The following is a 21,484-nucleotide window of genomic DNA, read 5'->3' as shown; positions in this document are numbered from 1 at the left end:
GAGGAGCCTCTGTGACGTGCAGCCAATCAGAGAGCGAGCAGAGATCTGCGCGTGCTTCCTCTGCAGAATGTAAACAGGGAACACGTGGAGCTGCTGTCAGAGAGTGTGTCTCTGTTTACTCTGTTTACTCTGTTTACTGTCACTTTAAGACGTTTTTATGAATCACAGAGACAAAGCAAGAATATATTTCAACTTTAGAAACACTGTTTACTTAAATACGACTAATTACTAACATTCGCATGACGAACAGCTGCAGTTTAACCCTAGAACACTCTCACCGGGTGATTGTCACCCGAGCAAACACATCTACATGATTTCATTATGTTGTGTTTGTCTGAGTGTCATGGGTCCCTGGGTATCTTCAGCATCGTCTTTCTTTGAAGGCTTGGATGTTTCCCTACTCCATAACACGCTTGTTCCTCCAGGCACGTGTTCGGGTGATTCCACTCTTTCTGATCCTCTCTCCTGCAGCTGTTTGTGTGTCAAAGAGACTGTGCCTTCACCAGAGAAGTCTCAGATGTCCCAGGAATAGAACAGTTCGAAAACTTGACTGCCTCAATCAGGGGCGCAGCCAGGGATTTTGGGCCTCATGAAAAAATATCACATTGGGCCCCATATATGTCATGTAGTATACCATTTATAATACCATCATAATCAAAGTTACAACAGTCTTTAAAAATGAATGCACAACAGAAAAGAGCAGCACTGAATCATGCAGAATAAAGGATCTATAATGCTGTTCTGTATCAGCAACGCTAGATTTGATACTTTATTGTGTTCAAGTTTATTAATTACAATTATTAAGAGGTTAAAGCTACTTAAACAAATTCCCCCTCGTGGGACCGCCCCAAATTCAGTCAGCATCAAAATATCTGATTTGAAGGTATTATTTGAGTAACATTAAAACAGACTAAATCACTCAATGCTTCAACCTGCCCAGCATCCAAAACAGACTATGGGCTGTAGCTTATGTAGCTTAGCTATAGCTTTGTTTTTAGAGGCTTTTGTAATAGTACAGATAGAGAGAGGAACAAGAGATTCCCACAGACCCCCTTCAATAATGCTAATTGACATGCTACGTCGCTCACCTTCTTGTTCATTGGGTTGGGGGGAGTTGTGGGGAGACAGTGAACCTGCTGACATATCAGCTGCTGAGTCTGGTAGGGAGGGCGGGGAAACCCATTTAGTTCAATTAGCTATCAGTAGTTCATCTCATTGTGGACATCAAACTAGCAAACAGGTTGATTTGAACCACTCAAAGACTATACCAACCTTTCCTGGAGAAAAACTGGGTGACTTTTACCCCCTATACGGCGCCACTGGCCTCAATATACATAACTGGTTTGCAGACTGTTTGGACTCGCTATCAGTGGAGAGTGCAGCATCCATCATCTCTCAGCGACCACCACAAACCAGAAGCCCTGTGGACTATAATCAGGGAGAAGTTTAAATTATTTATGCATCTAAGATAATCCTGTGATCCTAATAATATTGAAACACTGTACTAATGTTTATTTGGATTGTTGTTTTGTGTCTTGTGTGTGTTTTGTGCGTTACTCTTATTGTGTATTAGGTGTATTGTCTCTGTCATTGTCTTTCTTGTTATTTGGAAAGTAAAATCAAATTTAAATATAAAAGAAGTCCCAGGAATGGATGGACCGAACACCAAGTTTCCAGTTTAATCATTTTTGTTTTTTGAAATTTTTGGTCCCAAATTCCAAATTTTCAGCAATTTTTGAGCATTTTTTATAAAGGTCCACCCATGATACATTTTTTTCATTTTGTTAAACACAGTTTAAAATAAAAGAGCACTACTCTAATTTGTCATGTTTTGATACATTTTGATGACAAGTAGTTTTTATTGGGTATATTATATCGGGTAAGAAACACCTAGCCTAAGTGATGGTGTTACTCATTTTAGCGATAGTGATCTGGGATTAAAGGTACGTTTCATGATGCTCCAATGTTTTCAATGGGGGACGAGTCAGGACTGCAGGCAGGCCAGTTCAGCACCTGGACTCTTTCACTGCAGAGCCATGCTGTTGTAATCCATGCAGAATGTGGTTTAATGAAATCTGTAAGGTCTTCCTGAAGACCTCATGGTCTGGATGGCAGCATGTGTTGCTCCTAAACCTGTGGATATAGTTCCAGCATTAATGGAGCCTTCACAGATGTGGAAGCTACCCATGCCCTGGACTCTGATGATCCCCATACCATCAGGGACGCTGGCTTTGACCTGTGAGCTGATAACAAGCCGGGTGGTCCCTCTCAGATTTTGATTCATCAAACCACAGGACAGTTTTCCACTTCCCCTCAGTCCATCTTGAAGTAGGAGTCTTTTTTAATGCAGTGACTTCCACTACAGAGTCATGTCTGTTTATAATGCAGTGACTTCCACTACAGGGTCATGTCTGTTTATAATGCAGTGACTTCCACTACAGAGTCATGTCTTTTTTTAATACAGTGACTTCCACTACAGAGTCATGTCTGTTTTTAATGCAGTGACTTCCACTACAGAGTCATGTCTGTGTTCAATGCAGTGACTTCCACTACAGAGTCATGTCTGGTTTAATGCAGTGACTTCCACTACAGAGTCATGTCTGTGTTTAATGCAGTGACCTTCCACTACAGAGTCATGTCTGTGTTTAATGCAGTGACTTCCACTACAGAGTCATGTCTGTGTTTAATGCAGTGACTTCCACTACAGAGTCATGTCTGTGTTTAATGCAGTGACTTCCACTACAGAGTCATGTCTGTTTTTAATGCAGTGACTTCCACTACAGAGTCATGTCTGTTTTTTAATGCAGTGACTTCCACTACAGAGTCATGTCTGTTTGTTACTTTTAGATGACTTATATAAAGGTGGCACACATTACATGTTCACTGTAGATGTATAAAATGATAATTTACTGGTAATTATCATTTTAAGATGAATTTTAATTTGTAAATTGGGTATTAAGTTGTAAAAATCCAGTTTAAATGACTGAAAAGAAGACATGAAGTTACTTTTTTAAACTATGAGTATAAGAAGAATTGCACAGAGAGTGGAGAGCTGTGTATGAAAACATTTATTGTAGGCTAATAAGAGATCACATGTATTAACTATTACAGTTTGAAAACAGATGACCCCACTTTTCAATTAGCTTCTTTTGACATCAGAACAGAGTGAATTGATCTGCAAACATCCAAAACACAAAGAAGGAGACCAGTTATGTCGATAAATAAAACCCTAAAAACTCCTACACCTTTTTTTCTTTTTGGCAAAGTGCTGTATTATTCCAGTAAACTACACAACAAAACAAAAGAGAAAGAAAAGAAAAGTCTAAACACTTGGTGAAAAAAAAAAAAAAATGCCACAAATATTCTTCACACTGTTATTTTAAAAACAAAGAGAAACAGGTGCTGCTACATCATTCTGTCTGGTTTGTTGAGTCATTATAAATCTGTACACGGGGCCGGGCGGGAGCGAGGGAGCGGAGGGCGACTCCCTCAGAGTGGTGCATAGTTGGTTTCTGATGTCTGTTTGTGTGTTTTCATTGAATACGTCCACTCAGGGCGTAGAAAACGGGAGTTCAAGTTCTTCATTGATGCATTGTCATTATAAACATTTCAACCTGGAAGGCACGTGATCCACAAATTTCAAGGCATTGAACAAAAACATTAAAAATCCCTGTTAGTTTGATGATGGAGAGATGAACTGAGAACACAAAGTGGAAAAATAAAACGTCCAAAAAAAAAAGGCTCTGACAGCCGGAGGAGGCGGATCATCACCCACCGTCTCCTCCGATCCCTTCTGTCTTTAAGTTCACCTTTTTTTAAAACACAAATAATAACAAAGTCCACCATATCAGAGAGAGAGAGAGAGACATTCGAGAAGTAAAGACAAGCTTAAATACACTCCAGAAACACTCCCACTATCTATCATACGATTATTACAGCGAATCGTACACACGCCTAACAAACGTTTGTTAGTGCTTCATAATGCTACGACCACAGAGACAAACTGAAGTTACATCAGACTCAAAATCAGGAACCACACTGCAAAAAACACCTCCAACACAAGTGATTCACTCCTAACTAAGCTTCAAAATCTACTTCCTGTGTTCACACCGCACAGATTTATTCTGTTTCTACATTTACTAACAGTTTCCAGCTACAGGAGGTCGTATTGACCCTCGACTGAGCCGATCAAACCGAGTCTGACAAAACTTTAAAAAGATGTTTCAGAACAGTCTGTTGTACTTGAATACAAAAAAATAAAATCAAGTTCAATTTAAAGTCACAGTGGCAGATTTTCAAAACATCCACAGATAGAGTCGGATTTTAACTTTCAGAGATTGTATGGAAGCCCAAACCGGCCAAAATCGTTACTGTTAAAGCTCCACTCAGGAGTTTTTAACAGGTTATGAAACAGACTTAAATTAATGCAGATGCTTCTTTATGTGTCTGAAAAGACATAAGACACCATCAGAAGGGAGGATTGATTACTTCTATTACGATACTTTAAATGCCTGTTAGCCGTGCCGTGGGGTAGGTGTCATATGACAGGATTTAAAGCCAAAATTTATAGTTTTTTCTGTTTGTTGTGAATTGCATGTCTGGCGTTTAAAATACTGACCTACATGTTTTTTTTGGAGGTAATCATACAGGACAAAATCAGCAAAGAGATGACATGCCCCACTTTGTCCAAAGGGGGCGCCAGAATCACAACCAAGAGTTCCACACAGGAGCTTTAAGTTACTGGACACAAAGTCTTAATTGTGGGATACCTAAAAAAGGACGTACTTTAACTTTGTGTACAAAATTAGATTAATATCTAAAAGAAATATTTATACTTGTGGTTTTAATATTATGTGGCTAGTGTGACATTTTTATGCAGTTTGACAATTTTGTTGTCGTAGTGTATTTCTTATTTTTAGGACTAGTAGTAGCTTGGTTGACATTGTTAAAAGTAAGGGAATATTTAACATTGTGTATTTTGTGCTAGCATAATAGCCTCCTTAAAAAAGCTAATTTTTCTGACTTAAAGCTCCTGTGAGAGTTTTTTTGCTGGTTATGAAACAGACTGAACTAGACCATAGAGGCCTTTTTATGACCTACGAAAGCTAACAAGATTGTTAGCGAACAGATTTACACATTTTATATTGTTACTTTAAATGCCTTAACCATGGCAAGTGGGGTAGGTGTCAGAACAGTGTGTTTTTACTTTTTCCATGGCAAATAGTCACAGTACGTAATCAGCAATATATTTGGTGCTAAAAAAGAGTGGTGTGTCACTTTGACCACAGGGGGCGCCAGAATCGACACAACATTAAGTTCCTCAAGGAGCTTTAACTACATAATTACATAAGGAACCTAAATCATTATGTAGTTACATTTTCAGAATGTTTCCCTTTGAGTTTGTTAACCGACATACTTGTTAGTTTTTTGGCACACGTGGGCTTCCATACAGTCAGTCACTTTGTGTTAGATTGATGGCGTCTGTCCTCCTGCAGTGTGGTGACTCCGCTCAGGCTCCACGTTCCCTACAGCAGACGCTTTAACCCTTTAACTGTCCACCTCCACGGAGCACCGAGAGCTTTTAAAAACACTTTAAAGTCAAAGAAGAATAACATATCAATAATAAAGAACATCAGTATAATAACTAGTGAAGGGTTAAAGTTTTGTTGCTACTTTTTTGGTTTAAATATTTAACAGTTTAGCAAAATGTAACTAAGTTAACAGGGAAACAAAAGTTAAAAAGCATAAAGTACATTTCTAAACCGTGTTAGGTACATGTGAGCAAAACGAAATATCAACAACGATTTAAAAATAAAAAAAAGACCAACAGCTTCTCTCCATCTTGGTGGATTTCCAACGGTCGACTGAGAGCGTCAAGAGTTCATTTCACAGTCCGGGGACCAAAACAAGGAACAAAGTCAAGAGTGGATTATTTCTCACAAACATTTCACGAAGGGGAAAATAAAAAGCTCGCCGGGACAGAGCTGGAAAAAGGTCCGAGCACGCACAAGAATCATCAGCCGTCAAGGTAAATCTGCATTTTCCTAGAAGAGTAAAGGGTGATTGGTTGTGACCCTGAGAAGGGACTGCAGATTTATTTAAGAACAAAACAATAATAATAACAAAATAATAATAATAATAATAATAACAAAATATTTTTCCATTTTTGTTTTTCCACCGTCGTCACGCTAACACAACTCTACAACCATGCAACACGCTAACCAAACATACGAAGCAAGAAACCAGACGCATATATACCGACTTCATACTGATATGTAATTTCTTTTTTCTTTTCAAAAAATATTTGGAAGTTTTTTTTTTTTAAATACATTTGTTTTTACATTTCTATTCATCTCAAAGCTACCGTTAAAACAAGGCTTAGTGATATTTAACCCGTCATTTACAGTCTTTTTTTTTTCTCTTTTGCTTTTAAGAAAAATATTGTGAAAAGTACTGAATTATAAAGTCAGGGGCAGGTTCGGGCGGCAGAGCGGGGCGGTGGAGAGAGAGAGAGAGGAACTGAAAGGCAGGAGGAGTTCTGAAAAAAAATCACGTTTAAACACTCCAATGCTGGAAAAAACGGCGTTCACACACGGCGTGAAACCGACTTCTGTGGGCGTTATTGTGTAAGTGCGGTTAACAGGAAACAGAGTAAGAAAGGAAAAGCAGCTACAGTACAGATCTCACTTTAAAATCAGAGGCGACTAAATTCTCACCATTCTCCATGTTGGTCACTAAATCAGACTCTGAATGCAACACGCCACTGCTCGGGTAGTGTTCGCCAAAAAACGCCGCTAAATAAATCGTACGAAAGATTAAGGGAGTCGTTGAATTCGTGTTATTACTGCAAGAAAACGAACGTCCAGAGGTTCACCTCCACAGGAGCACTGTGGAGATTTAGTATTGCACTGACAGGAGTTAAATTAAATAAGAGAGGTGATATGGAAGCAGCAGAAGTTGAGATATCCTGAGTTTGTGTCTTTAAAACTGCAACTACACTACATTTCCCATGATGCACAGGGCAGAATCTCCTTATTACAGCCTCTCTGTGTGCTAACGTTTTTAAATCCATACCTCTGCTTGCAAATCAGGTAGTCTGTTATATTAAATATGTTATCTCTGACATGGGTGAGATAACCCGGATGACATCATATATGACATCTCATCGCCGAACATCATGATGCAACTGGCCCGAGTACAAAAACAGGGCGAAACGTCCCCTTAGTTGACCTGTATCTGAAAGGCATTCTGGGAAATGTAGGCTATAAAAACTAGTCGGGTGTTCCAAGTGATTTTTTCGTCAAAGTTTCGTCTCGCTGGCGCGACGACATCGTCCGCCGAACGTTGGCAACTTTATGGCGACTCTTTTTCGGGCAACCGCCACAACACCCCTGCACTGATTAATGGGCACTGTTGTGCTGCTGCACTGTTCATGTTCAGTGATTTGGATCTGAGATTGGGTCTCCTGATGTTCGTACCCTCCCAGAGACGCCCAGAAGCTGCCAAAACCCCTGCCGTGACATCACCGTGACATCACCGTGAATCACCCTGCAACACGCCGAACCTGCCGCGAGTAAAGTGACCTACAGCATTGATTCTACACATTAAGCGTCCGTAAAGGAGAAGAAGAAGAAAAAGAAGAAGAGAAGAATATAAAGAAGGAGGAGGAGGAGGAGCCACTCTCTGCTCTGTGATTGGACGCAATCTGGTCCTGCAGACGGAGGAGAAAAAGAGGATGAAGAGAGGAAGATGACCTTTTTTCACATCCCTTCTTTTTCAGCATCGACATGAGGGAGGATGGATGAAGAGGAGGATGAGGAGGGAACTTTTCTTGCACTGGCCTCATGAGCTAATAAAACACGTCAGCTGTTTTTCCCTTTTGTCACCGTCCAATCAGACGTAAGAACAGATGGGGGTGTGGCTTATGGCTGATGACATGGTTTGATTTTTTTTGCTGGTGTTGATTTGTTGATGAACGGATGGTAGCCAGTGTAAGTTGGAGGGTTGATGATGATGATGATGATGATGATGAAGGACGCCTCAGTAGTTGAGGTGTCTCTGGCTCGGCTGGTGCAGGTGCACGGTGCCGGCCTTGGAGGGCCGCATCAGGTTGTGGCGTCGGAGGGCGTTACGGGACAGCGGTTGGGTGCGTTGGGCGGCGTTCCCGGCTCGGGGCTGCAGGAGTCCGGAGCGGGCGGAGAGGGCGGCGGCGTAGCAGGCGGAGTGGAGGCTGGAGCGACGCTGGACTACTGCTACCTCCGGCCTGCAGGGGGCGACAGAGAGGAGAAGAGAGAGGTGTTAGACGGATAAGAAGCTGCTTAGAGAAGCGTCCCCCGTGGGGATGTTTGGGTCGAGACTTTGATGCACGACCCGCCTCATGAGAAAGTAAAGATGTGTTTGCAGATCGTTACCTGTGGCGAGACCCTCCAGACTGCGTCGGCCCTTCTCCTTCCCCCCTGAAGCCGTCTGGGCGCCGGGCATGTTCCCGGCCAGCAGCCCCAGCTCCAGGTCGAGGGAGCGCGGCAGGGCGTCGAGGGTCTGGGGGGGCTGTGGTGGGCGTACACGGACATGCTGGGGTGCTCGATCAGCAGGTTCCCAGGACTGGTCTCCAGGAGGATGGGTTTGCTGCCGGGCCGGTGAAGCAGGGCGGGGGGGTGACGAACCAGCTCTCCTCCAGAGAGCAGGCGTCCAGGCGGAGGAAGCCGCTCTCCTTCTCCTCCTCGTCCTCCGTGTCCTCGTCGTCCTCCGCCCCGCCGTCCGGGTCGGTGTCGGCCGTGGAGTTGAGGGAGGTGCAGGAGGCGCGGATCGGGGGGCTGGCCATCGGGAGGGGATCATGACCAGGTCTTCATCATCGTCGTCGTCCTCATCCTCGGGCCGGCAGTGGACGGAGAGAGGCCGTCACCGCACTGAGCGAGCAGGCTTCAGCTGCAGGAGAGACATCAGAGGTTAAATGTCTGAGTCAATGCATGTGTGAGATCAGAGTTTACTGAAGTTACAGTCCACAGAGTCTCAAAAACACTTCAAGAAATCACTTCATGGTTCATAAATCTGTCTGGTGATTTTTTAAGACAAACATTTGTTGCTTTTCATCATTTTGAGACTGAAAAAAACCCCATGATGTGCATGTTTTGCACCAAAAGATGAACATAAACTAATCAAATGTTTGCAGACTTTCTTGCAACATACAGAAATCAAGTTGCTGATCTAATATGCAGAATAACTTTCAAAATCAAACACTTTAGAGCCTCAAAAAGCCTCCACCTCGCTCTTATTTGGAGGAGATATGTTTATTCTTTTAAAGATACAATGCAATTATTTTTTAAGGCCTTCTGGGAGCCAGTCTGTTGATTTCAGGACCTTATAAACCCTGCTGACTAAGTGACTCTCGTCCAGCAGGGGGCACTGTGACCTCCCTGTCCGAGCAGCAGCAGCGAGGCTCCCAGATGTAAACACTCACTCAGTGGATGCTGAGCAGTCAGAGCAGTCTGCAGTGAAACCACAGCCTGCACACCTGAACCCTCCGCTCTCTGCTCTTCTATTTTCCACCCTCGCTCATAAATCAGCGGTACAGTCAACCTGCCAACGTCCGGCTCTGCTATTTACAAAACAGGCTCGCAGCCAGGCTCTTGTTTGATCCGACATCAGCTCCTAATGATTCACAGAGACGCAGGAAGCTCTGAGGAGGAGGAGGAACTGAAACACGATCCGGAGACTAAAAATAACCGGAGGGAGCAGACGTCTGTTTGATTTCAGTTCTGTTTAAGGTCCTGCTGATTTCTCTCTTCGTTTTATTTAGCAGAGAGGAGCAGACTCTTCTTTAGACTCTATGTGAGGACAAATCAACAACACAGTTACAGGACCAACACCTGGAGGAGCAGGAGCAGGTGTGGAGGAAAGAATAGGAAATAATGAGGCGTTCAAGTGGCTCCTTGTTTGGTCCAATTTGACGACTTTGGGAGTCTTATTTTTGGACGTCAGTGTGAAAATAGCTTTGACATCACATCATGGAAACAAAGAACGAGTTCAGGACACTTCTTCTGAGCTGTATTTGTCAGTGGACTTAGTTCCTAACCCGAACCTTTTGGGCTTATTCACAATTTATCCCCTCAATAGACACTTACCCTAACCCTAACCACTCAGGGTTCTTGCCTAAACCCCTAACCCTAACCACTCGGGGTTCTTGCCTAACCCCTAACCCGAACCTTAACCCTAACCACTCAGGGTTCTTGCCTAACCACTAACCCGAACCTTAACCCTAACCACTCAGGGTTCTTGCCTAACCTAACCCTAAGCCTAACCACACAGGGTTCTTGCCTAACCCCTAACCCTAACCACTCGGGGTTTCTTGCCTAACCCTAACCTCAACCCTAACCACACAGTGTTCTTGCCTAACCCTAACCACTCGGGGTTCTTGCCTAACCCCTAACCCTAACCACTCAGGGTTCTTGCCTAACCCTAACCCCTAACCCTAACCACTCGGAGTTCTTGCCTAACCCTTAACCCTAACCCTAACCACTCTGGGTTTTTGCCTAACCCTAACCCCTAACCCTAACAACTTGGCGTTCTTGTCTAACCCTAACCTTTGGGCTTCCCCGCAATGTATCCCCTCACCCGGCCCTAACCCTAACCACTCTGGGTTTCTGCCTAGCCCTCACCTTAGTTTTGTCAGTGGACTATATCCCAATATCCCCGAACCTTTAGGGCTTACTTGCAAAAAGAGCAGCCTCCTTTTCTGTGTTTTCCAGGTCACATGTCTGCAGAGTCACGGTGCCGACAGAGTCAGAATGTAAACATAAAGAGAGAAGGTGGATCCAGGAGGATGTGCAGGGACGTGTAGACGCTTGCACGCTTGCACGCTCCTCTTTCTTTACTTAAATCTGCAGTGTTTACTTTATAACCTGTCACACAGCCAAGAGAATTAAGACCTCATCACCTCTGGATCCTCCCTGACCCTCACGCTCTCTCTGTTTACAGTATGCTCTGACTCTTGTTCCCCCCTCCTCCTCCTGGCATGTGAGCGAGTGTTTGGAGCTCATCTCCACACGTGGCTTCAACACCATCCGCCCCGGTGGAGCTCACAGAGGAATCCTTGTTTACCCACAACAGGCCAGAGAGAGAGGCTGCTGACTCAGCGCCCGCCAGCTGATCTGCAACACTTTATCCCTCTCGGCCCGAAGACGACTCGTCACACGCTGCTGCTGGACTCTGCTGCTGCAGAGCGAGGCGTTCAGGTGTCGGCTGCACAGCAGGGGCCTCTGCACAGCGGGGGGAGCGGCCCTGTTGTTAGGCAGTGTTTGGGAGACTTTGGCAGGCCGGGTGTCGGGGTTAATGAGGTCGGATTATGAACAAACCAGCTGACCTTCCACGACGCTCTGCACGGCTCTGCTCTGCTCAGAAGTCCGCAGGGGCTCAAGTGCACACACAGCTCATTTCACCTGCTGCTGCTGAAAGGGTTCAACATGCAGGCGGAGATCTCAGACATGAATCACACGTGTGATGCACGCAGGACTCTCTTCAGCTTCTCTGTGTGATCATTTATTCTAACGCTGAGATAAACGCCCCGCAGCCTCGCAGCTTGATCCACGTCAAAACACAGACATGCATCAGCTCTGTTTATGCTTCACCTCACTGCCTTCATGTTAACACCTGAGCAGCTGGTTGTGCACGCTCCTAAATGTCTAAACGTCTGCAGGACGACTGTGCACGCTGCAGAAACCTGATCTCTGAGGCTCGTTTTCAGGGGCAGATATTTCACTTCAGTGTTTGTTTCAGCTTCAGTTTCAGACTTCTTGCTAACTGCTGAAGACAGAATCAATGCAGGAACTTTGCAGAGTACAGAAGTTCAAGAATGTGACTCTGAACAGGAAGAATGACTTCTTACAATGAGAGAAAGTTAGCATTACACCAGTTACTGTCGTGCAAAAGTATTTTGAAAGGATTGATACCCGTGAGACTGATGGAACGGGTTCTTCTGTTTCTGCATGAGATGTTTAGTGCAGCACACATACAGAACTGTTTTAAATTACTTCTCTTTAATGCATAAGTGCAGGTATCTGCAGGTTGCATGGTTCAAAACATCCTCATGTGATGAAGTTCTCTAAACAGTAACGTTTGTGCAGTCGGTGTGATCTCAGAGTTTTAACTGGATGATTTCAGGGATCTGCTGCGTGCACAAACTGCTCACATGAGTCCGTACCGTCGCCCTGAAGTGCAAAACACGACACATGACCGTCTTCATGTCGCTCACAGGTGTCTTCCTTTCCCTTCAGAGGTTCATGTTGTCGTGTTTTGCACTTCAGGGCCACCGTAGGTCAGACTCATGTGGTGTCAAAGAGATCAAATCAAAGGTTAGATATATTTCAGACGGCCAATAAACTGTCTGTAACTCCTCTGGAAACAGAACCCTGCATCCAGGTGTGTGTGACTGAGTGTGTGTGTGTGTGCAGCTCTGTGTCCATACAAGTCCTCCAGCTCCTCCAGAGTCTATTTTTACCTCCTCTGGTTCCCGCTGTGCTTTTGTTTGACCTGTTTACAGGTTGACTACCATAAACTGCCTGCTGCCACCCTCACCCTCACCCTCGCCCTCGCCTCCCCCCGCTGAAGTGGGGCCAGTCTGTACCACCTCTGTCCCCCCCTGCCTCCTCCCCCTCCCTCCTGAAGTATTCACACGGCGGTGGAACCTTAGAGCAGTCGAACCCGGCTGCGGGTGAACGCTGAGCCTCAGTCCAGATCCAGCTGGAGGCTGCAGCAGCGTGTCAGGTTTCTGTGTACAGTGTGACTTGCTGAACTTGTCATGTCTGTTTTGACGGGGGTCTTTTTTTGATCTCTGACAGCTCTGGAAACTTGGCCGAGTTTTCGCAGCCGTAAAAGAGTCTAAAGTTATACAGTATCTGTCTCTGCGGAGTGTCGGGTTGTGTTCTGTCCCAGCGTCGACTGTAGCTCGACGCTCCACTTAGCGGCGTCTCTGCAGCTGTCAGGGTCTCCATCAGACGGGGGGTTTTCCCCTGTTTTTAAAAACACATTGACGTCGTGTTTGCACGAATTTAAGACGATATTCATGTTTGAATATTTAAATCTTTGAAATCCCTCCTGCACAAACGGAGTCACGTTTACCTCCACGTGTTTGAACAAACTGAGGCTTTGCAAACTGTCTACCACTAGCAAATCTAGCACCACCTTGCAGGGTAGCGTCCTCATGCCTGTGCTGGTTCATACTCAAACCACGTTGCGGTTTCTGCAGAAGAGAGCTGCAGATCAGGAGGAGGGGACTGATGTCTCTGAACAACCGTCAGTCTGTGTTTACCTTCTACCTTAAAGCACTGAGAGTGTTTGAGAGCGATGTTAGGACTCATAATGTGTGGTTACAGGTCTCTGCCTGCAGCCTTTTGTGTGCAGACAAAGTAAATCCTTTAAATTGAAGCATGTTTTGGTAATTATGGGTTTCTGCTCCTTAAGCTGCTCCGTTTATGAGTTTAGGACCTGTTTTTTTTCTTGCTATTTACAGTTTTTCGTGTCACAGGTCGTACCCAGGTAGTTGACCAGGATCCAGTTCTCATCGTCCTCCTCCTCCTTCCCGTCTCCTGGTCGGTTTCCTCGGCTCAGCTCCTCCACGTCGTCCCCGAACAGAGCGCTGGCGAACCTCTGGAACATCCCTGGACGTCCTGCGGGGGCCTGAGGCTGAGAGCGGGGCTGAGGGGGGGCGCGTGGCTCGGGGCGACCGCGGGGAGGCGTGGCGCGCGCTTTGGTCATCAGCTGCGGGGTTCACAGCGAGGGGAAGGCTCCGGAAAGGTGCTAAAGTGCATCAATAAGGTGTGGTCATGGATCATCTGAGGGCCAGCAGACACTGGCTGGACATCGCTCGACGTCGGGGGTCGATTCAAAGAGTGCAAAAGTAGAAAAACAGCCCTGTGAGGAGAGAGAGAGAGAGAGAGGAGAGAGAGAGAGAGAGAGAGAGAGAGAGAGAGATTTAACCAACAGGAACCAGATGATATCATGACAGGAGACTCTAATCTACAACACAGAACTACTTCCTGAAAGTTAAAGCCACAGTAGGGAAGTTTATCGAGCGTCTTTAGTCCCTGAAATTTTAACATTTTGACTCTAATAGTATTTTTCTTCAGACTACTTGTTGAGTCCTGTTTATATTTAGTCAAACAGAAATGAAATCAAGTTTCACATCTTATTTTTTGTGACTTAAAGCTGTAATCATTAAGATATGTCCACCAGGGGGCAGCAGACAACCCCAAAACTCCCTTATCAACATCTTAAAAAGCTGCTACATGAACTTATCGATCGTTTTGAGGTTTCTGCATCACAATGTAGAAAATATGGTGTTTTTTTAAACCTGCATTCTATGTAGCGGCCACCAGGTGGCGCCTCTATGCTATAGATCCTGCTTCATAGAAGTCTGTGAGAAAAAATGTGCCTGTTTCTGTCTTCATTTAATCCCTCATTCACATTTTCTCATGAGTTTTATTGTCTCAGTCTCTAGTTTCAAGTCTTCTTCAGTACAGCATGATGGTTATTTCAAAGATGTACGGCCCCTTTAAGAGCCCACAAGGGACGTATGAAGGCGGAAGCTACATGTAATTGGACACTACTACTTGTGAAGTGTCTGTTCTGCAATAATCCGCAGGAAAAAAGTCCTGGAAAGGTCAGTTATTATATTTTTTTTGAGCATTTGAAGCATGTTTTCAGCTAGCCAACATTAACGCCTCTTCATAAGCTCCACCCCTCCGTCCAAATATGGTCATTCCAAGCTCCAAAAAGCAAGACATCAACATCCGAAATGCCTTCAAATTGGTGAATTCCATTTCAAGCAACATAAATATGCACATGGAGTCATGTTTGTGATATTTATTGATTCTCTTTTAGCTCCATCTTTGGTCTCCTCCACTTTCTGAGGCTCATTAAGTGCATACATGCTAATCAGGTTGTCTCTAAGTGTGTCTGTCTGATGTTTGTGTTGGTTTAAAGATTTTTCTGACTGATAAAGTGACAGACAGTTTCCCCCTGCAGACTGATCCACAGCTCTTTAACACCCAGACCTCCAGGCTCAGATCATGAGCTCATACGAGTCTGTAAACGGAGGCTGGATGGAGGCGAGCAGCAGCTGCACTCTCCCTCATTTATCAGGCTGATTGAGCAGAGAGAGGCCGTCCTGTCTGTGTTTTACTCCACAGTAAACACAGAGATGTGCTGTGTTTGGGGGGCATGCACACACAGCTGGCTGGCAGCCGGTCTGCCGGTGTGAGACCGGTCTTTCATTTTAAGAAAAGTAACAGTGGAGGGCGATGAAGAGATCAGTGTCGCCGTGGAACCGCAGCTGCTGTTTAAAAGGAGATGGGGCTACTTTTGGCACAATAAACCTGGATTACAGCCAAGTGTGCAGTGGACCCGCCTCAAACTTAAACCCTACTGTGCCCCACTTTTTGTCTCGCAGGCAGGCTGCCTCTGATTGATGGAAAGCGAGACAAGAAAACCTGCAGACAGCTGTACTTTCTTTATGTGTGACATTTGGCTGAGTGCTGTTGAAAGCATATTTTACATTAAATCTCCTATATGCTGAAAAACTACATTTACCACACATTTAGTCTCACACTGCACCCCCTTACTATGATGCATACACAGAAATAAACACAAAACATACCTAATAACTAAAGAATGTGCTCCCTACTGCAGAAAAACAGCATGAAAATGGCAGATGTAGACATGTGTTGTGTTTATTATCTGTATTTTTATGATGCTGTGTCGTCTACAACATCATATTGCATCAGTTAGTAACAAGAACATAACTTGTGACTTACAACAGGAGACTGTATTTAATGTGTATTTGTTATTTAATGTTATTACAGATGCCCCAGCTGTTCCAAGCTGCAGTCTCCATGTAATGTCACTGTTTCATTTGTTTTGCTGTTTGTATTTATTTTATTTGTGTGTTTTTAATCTCTCTGTAAAGTGTATTTGAGTATATTTTTTATTATTTATTTATTATTTAAAAGGGCCGTGCATATTAATTAGCACTTCTGTAAATATGCCAGAGTTAGCCAAAGGCTAGTTACATCCCTAAAAGATGAAGATTAAACAAAGATAAAATTGAGTAAAATAAATCAAAGTAAGAAGGTAGAGAAGAAACCAAAACACAAACAAACAAACAAAAAAGAGAAGAAAAGAAAAGTACAAATAGCACCATACGATTAAAAATGACTAAAAGCTCCATAAGGACATGATATGACCATCTTTGGGAAAGTGTCCATGGACATAAATACATGGAGCAAGACAATCAGGAAGCAGCAATGAGGACAACAGTTAAACATATGAGTGCTGAGAAATGTGCTTTTAAATAAAATGTATTATTATTATTATTATTTTGCCCATACTTGAAAGAAACAGAATAATTCTGGCAAATGAATGTGTCTGATTTTATCCAGCATCACTTGAACGCACCAGTGTTCAAATTTGAAAATAAAATGGGCATTAAACGCCTCTATGAATCGACGACGGTTAGAGGAAGCTAATTTGTCTGATTTTTTTCCCCGGTACTTGAACGCCACAGCATTCCAAGCGAATACATCATATTCAGCTGCGATGCGTTCAAACCCCCCTAACCGGCTCGGATTCCTCAGTGTCTCTTCAGCTAACATGTAAATACACACTCAGAGGCCCTCCGGGTGTTTAGTAAACATCCACCAGCTGTGAAGAGGAGACGAGCAGAGAATGGTTTTAACTGAAACTGACACACTGACAACAACAGCAGCAGCAGCAGGCTGATAATCTGCTGCACCTGTTCCCCCTCCACCCGATCCTCCACCCTCTATCAGGACATTTCAGGGATAAGCTCTAAATATGGAAGTCTTCCTCTTATCGTTTTAATCTCACAGCACAAAGGAAAGCTTGTTTTCAGGGCGGGTGGAGGGAGCACTGAGGCATGTCTGCGGCTTTGTGTTTAACAACACCAACAATCATTACATCCATTACATCACGACACATTATTTATTCAACAGTGTGGGGAAATGAGCTGAAGGACTGGGAGAGGGGGACTGGTTTGCAGGATTGCAGGTATTTAAAGGAGGATAAAACCTCTAGTGCATGAGACAAACAATGAGGGGTAATAATAAGGCTTGTTTCAGATAAGATAAGATATCTTTTATATCTGTGTGCTGTTTGTTCTGTCCTTTGGTGTTACCTGCTGCTGGAATATGAATTTCCTGAGGGAACCTTCCCAAAGGATTAATAAGTTTCCATCTATCTATCTATCTATCTATCTATCTATCTATCTATCTATCTATCTATCATATCTATCTATCTATCTATCTATCTCTATCTATCTATCTATAAAATAAGATATTACTTTACAGGGGGAATTCAGTTGTTGCAGAAACCCAGACAAAAGTACAATCAAGAAAAAGTTCCAATTAGCAAAATAAAATAAGTAAAAATAAAAATAGATACATTAAGATAGAATACAATTTAGATAAATACAATGTTAAAACATGATTAATGGTTTGAGTCTTTTTTCTTATTATTCTGAACTAAAAAAGTAACATTTATTACATCCCTGCTCTGTCTGTCACACTCCATCATCTCATCCCAAACTGACTCTCTTGACTGCTGCTGGCATTATAATGCATAATATACTGTATTATATAATTATCTTTGCCATATTATATTATGTTATATTACATTATTATTGTAACTACAACTCATGGTTCATTATTTATTGCTTAATCTGTCATTACCAACCATAATCACACCATGTCATCCTGTCACTACTGAAACATTTTGAATACTGCCTGTAATTACTGCTATTTAACCTAAATCACATTGTAACATTGCATATATCTAAATTGTATTCTAGCTTTATTTATCTATTTTATTTACTTATTGAAACTTCTTCTTGATTGTTCTTATGTCTGGGTAGTAAAGTAAAGTAGTAAAGTGAATTAATATCTTATCTTATCTTTGTAAGGAGCACTAAAGCCACAAATACACAGATAATCGACTTAAAATTTAATAAAAGCAGAAACTTTCAGAGAATTCCTAAAAAACAAGGTGTTAAAAATAATAAATGTTGAGTTTATTAACGATTATTTTCATTATTGATTAATCAGAGGGGTCGTTTGAGTTCAATTACTTATTGAAACACTCTGATGAACACTAAAAATAACAGTGTCATACCTGTTGGATCAATACTCTATATTTTATTATTTAAAGCTGCTGTGAGGAACTTTGGTTTTGTGTTGATTCTGGCGCCCCCTTGTGGACAAAGTGATACCTCTTATCTCTTGTCCTAAACATGCAAAAGTAGTGTTTTCAACAAAAACCTCATCCTGTTGTCTTTTAACAGTCAACTTTATCAGGCAATGTGATTATTTTCCATGAAAACAGTCAGATAAAGTTTCTGAAGATGTCCATCATCTGGTCTGACACCTACCCCCCTCAGGGCGGATTCAGGCATTAAAAATGACAACAGAGAAGGTGTCAGTGTTGCTGCTGATGGACTTGTTTGCTATTGAAGGTCATAAAGAGGCATCAGTGTCATTTTCAGTCTGTTCTCAGACAGTTCAAAACTCCTCACAGGGCCTTTAACTATCACCTAATGTAAAACTACCTCTGCACTATTATCATATCACTTTAGCCTGTACATATGAGTAATGCCTACCTGTTGTTCTTTCTGTGTTTATAGTTGATATTATTATTATTATTATATTATTATTCTAGTACAAAGAGAGCACAGCTTACCAAGTCAAATTCCTTGTGAGTTCAAGCATACCTGTCCAATAAAGCTGATTCTGATTCTGATTAATCATTGTAACCTTTAAAACATCAAATAGGCAAACATCAGGAGCACCAGGTGACGTATTCAGGTTGATTTAATCGATTAACAGTCAAACAAGCAACTTTGAATTCAAACAAACAAGAGAGGAGGTGGATCCTTATTAGGAAAAGGCCCAAAATAAGAAAGTTTGATGTTTAAAAGTGATAATGAAGTTTTATAAAAATGGTTGTAGGTTAGTCTGATCTAGGATGTCCTTATTGGTTAATCGGCTGACTATATTTGAGTTGATATGATATGATAGAGTTAAAGTTGAGCAGCAACATCAGCAGGATGTCTGAAAGTTGTTGACAAAGTCGGTTACAGCTTGTTTTGTTCGACCATCTCTGAATTCAAAAGGAGCAAATCCTCATTTAGAAAAGACTGAAATTACAGAATGAGTGGTTTGTTTATGAAAAGGATCAAGCTGTGTGAAAGTGGTAGTCGATTAATCCGAATAAGGATGACCTAATGGATTAATTAATTTGAGCTGACATGATTCAGGAGAATAATCTGAGGAGCAGTAATAAGCCTAATGTTGAGCAGCAGCATCAGCAGGATGTCTAAAGGTGACTCTTCCAGGTTGCTTGTTTTTGTTCCACTGATTCTCAAACACTCAGCAGTTTTAACTTCAAAACAATAACAAGAAAAGGAACAAATCCTCATTTAGAAACAGCTGGATTATGAGAGGGAGAGGTGTTTGTATGTGATGGATTAAGTTCCGTGAAGTGATAGTCGATTAACCGACCATGGAGGGTGTAATGGATTAATCGGCTGATGTATTTTGAGCTGACATGATTCAGCAGAGTGTGTGTGCAGCAGAAAACAGGCCCATATAATGAGGAGCAGCAGCAGCAGCCTGTGTGCCTGTTACAAAAGGAAAGGGGAGGGACTGTAACTCTACACCGTCAGGGCAGGACTGCAGAGTCTGCCTGTTTAACTTCACCTCCTCAAATATAATCTGGTGTTAAATTATTTAATCTGTTATTAAATCATATAATCTGAAATATTCATCGAGCTTCTTTTGGATTAGGGAGGAAAAAACATGAAATTCTGCAAAGTGGAGTTTGAAGATTACTGCAGAGAGCAAAGCCGGATAAAAGCAGTATAAATGCACACTAACGGGATGAATCTCTGGATTCTGATCCTGTGTTATTAAAGGGTGAAGTCTCCTCTGGGTAATGAGAGTGTTAAAGGAGGTTTGCATCGAGGATCCGAGGCAGCAGATCCGTGAAGGTCCAGAGAGGAAAACAAAGAGCTCACCTGCGGCACTGAGAGAGGATGGACACGGATCCAGATTAAATCCTTAAACTGAGGTAGAGGTGTTGCTTTTCCAAAAATAGAAAAGGTAGAGGATTCTTCTCGGAAGAAATAAAATATAAAATGTTAATTTAAGGACTGAGCATGAGGAGTCACAGTGAGGGTCTTTTTGTTCCTTTGCTTCAGTCCGTTTCCTCTTCAGTCCTCAGACTGCTCCTTCTTTTGTTGTTGTTGTGGAGCTCCAACAGCTGATCGCAGTGACGTCACCACCAGCAGCCAATCACAGGGGACGGGCCAAGAGCGGATGAGCCAATGAGAAGGCGCGTTACAGGCTGTCACTAACCCACGTGACTCCTCTCGCCCCTCCCCCTGTTCTCTGGAGAAGGGCATGGACTGGGCAGAGCGCGCAGGGGTCTGGGAGGGACCAGGACAGACCAGGAGGACCTATATGTGGGACTTTTTCCCCTTAAAAACAGACCGGGTTACATAAGGAGGCTCACATCCGGGTCAGCTGCAGGGTTTCCTGTTTTCCTAAGTTTCCACTCTCTCTCTTAATTTAAGTGGATCAGCTGTAAAGTTTACATAACAGTTAATAAACTGAAGGCAGAATAAAACAAGGAGAGCAGCTTCATTCACAGCTGACTTACATTTCATGTCCCTCTCTTCCTCTCCTCTCCTCTCTTCTCTTTCTCTCAGACTCTGTTGTGTAATGACAACAACAGCTGTAAACAATGTTAATCTGCAGACGGTGGAGATATCTGAGGTTAGGCAGCATTTCTTTCTCTTTGAGGTAAAAGTTGCTTCAAAATCCTCTAAAGGGCTTCTTCATCCTCCTCCTCCTCCTCTTCACCACCAGACCCCATTCACACACAGGTCATTTCAGCTCACAGGAGTTCCTGTTTTACTGCAGCCTCAGCAGGGGCGTGTCCAGAACTTTGGACCGGGGTGGCCCAACTGAGGCTCTCACATAGGCAGGGGTGGGCCAGTGCATTACAAATAAATAACATTTACCCTTTCTGTCTTCACAACTACTTTTATTAAATTATTGAACAGTTGTTTATTCCTTTTGACTTAAAAAAAAACAAACATGACAAAGTGGGATAAATCTTCTAAGCTTGATTCTTTAAGGACTTACAAAGATGTTTTTTCAAAGTTACATTTGAGGGCACTAATAAAGAAATCTACTGTCAGCCTTTTAACTCATCCCAATTATAGATTTGAACAGAAAACCCCGCCTCTGACAAGGCAAACAGCCAATCATGGTTTAGGATTTTGGGGTGGGCTCCTGGGGTGGCCAATTGGACCCTATCTGGACACGCCACTGGCCTCAGTCAGACAGACTGCATGTTTTTGTGTGACACAGAAAGGTTTGTGTAGGATCCAATCAGTAACCTCCGGTCTCAGAATATG

General features: G+C 43.0%; 1 protein-coding gene across 1 annotated transcript; it reads right to left on the bottom strand.

Annotated features, from left to right (window-relative positions):
• Positions 1–7,487: 7,487 nt before the first annotated feature.
• Positions 7,488–20,438, bottom strand: tp53inp1 (tumor protein p53 inducible nuclear protein 1). Its single transcript, XM_034678380.1, is given in 9 exon segments — positions 7,488–8,273; positions 8,421–8,537; positions 8,540–8,632; positions 8,635–8,826; positions 8,829–8,868; positions 8,871–8,914; positions 8,917–8,925; positions 13,527–13,905; positions 20,078–20,438. Coding segments are annotated over 8 exon segments (951 nt in total). The 5' UTR covers positions 13,750–13,905; positions 20,078–20,438; the 3' UTR covers positions 7,488–8,040.
• Between the last annotated feature and the right edge of the window lie 1,046 nt (positions 20,439–21,484).

Source organism: Notolabrus celidotus, unplaced genomic scaffold (assembly GCF_009762535.1).
Source record: "Notolabrus celidotus isolate fNotCel1 unplaced genomic scaffold, fNotCel1.pri scaffold_140_arrow_ctg1, whole genome shotgun sequence".
Taxonomy (NCBI): domain Eukaryota; kingdom Metazoa; phylum Chordata; class Actinopteri; order Labriformes; family Labridae; genus Notolabrus; species Notolabrus celidotus.
This window is presented reverse-complemented; position numbering and strand designations above follow the sequence as displayed.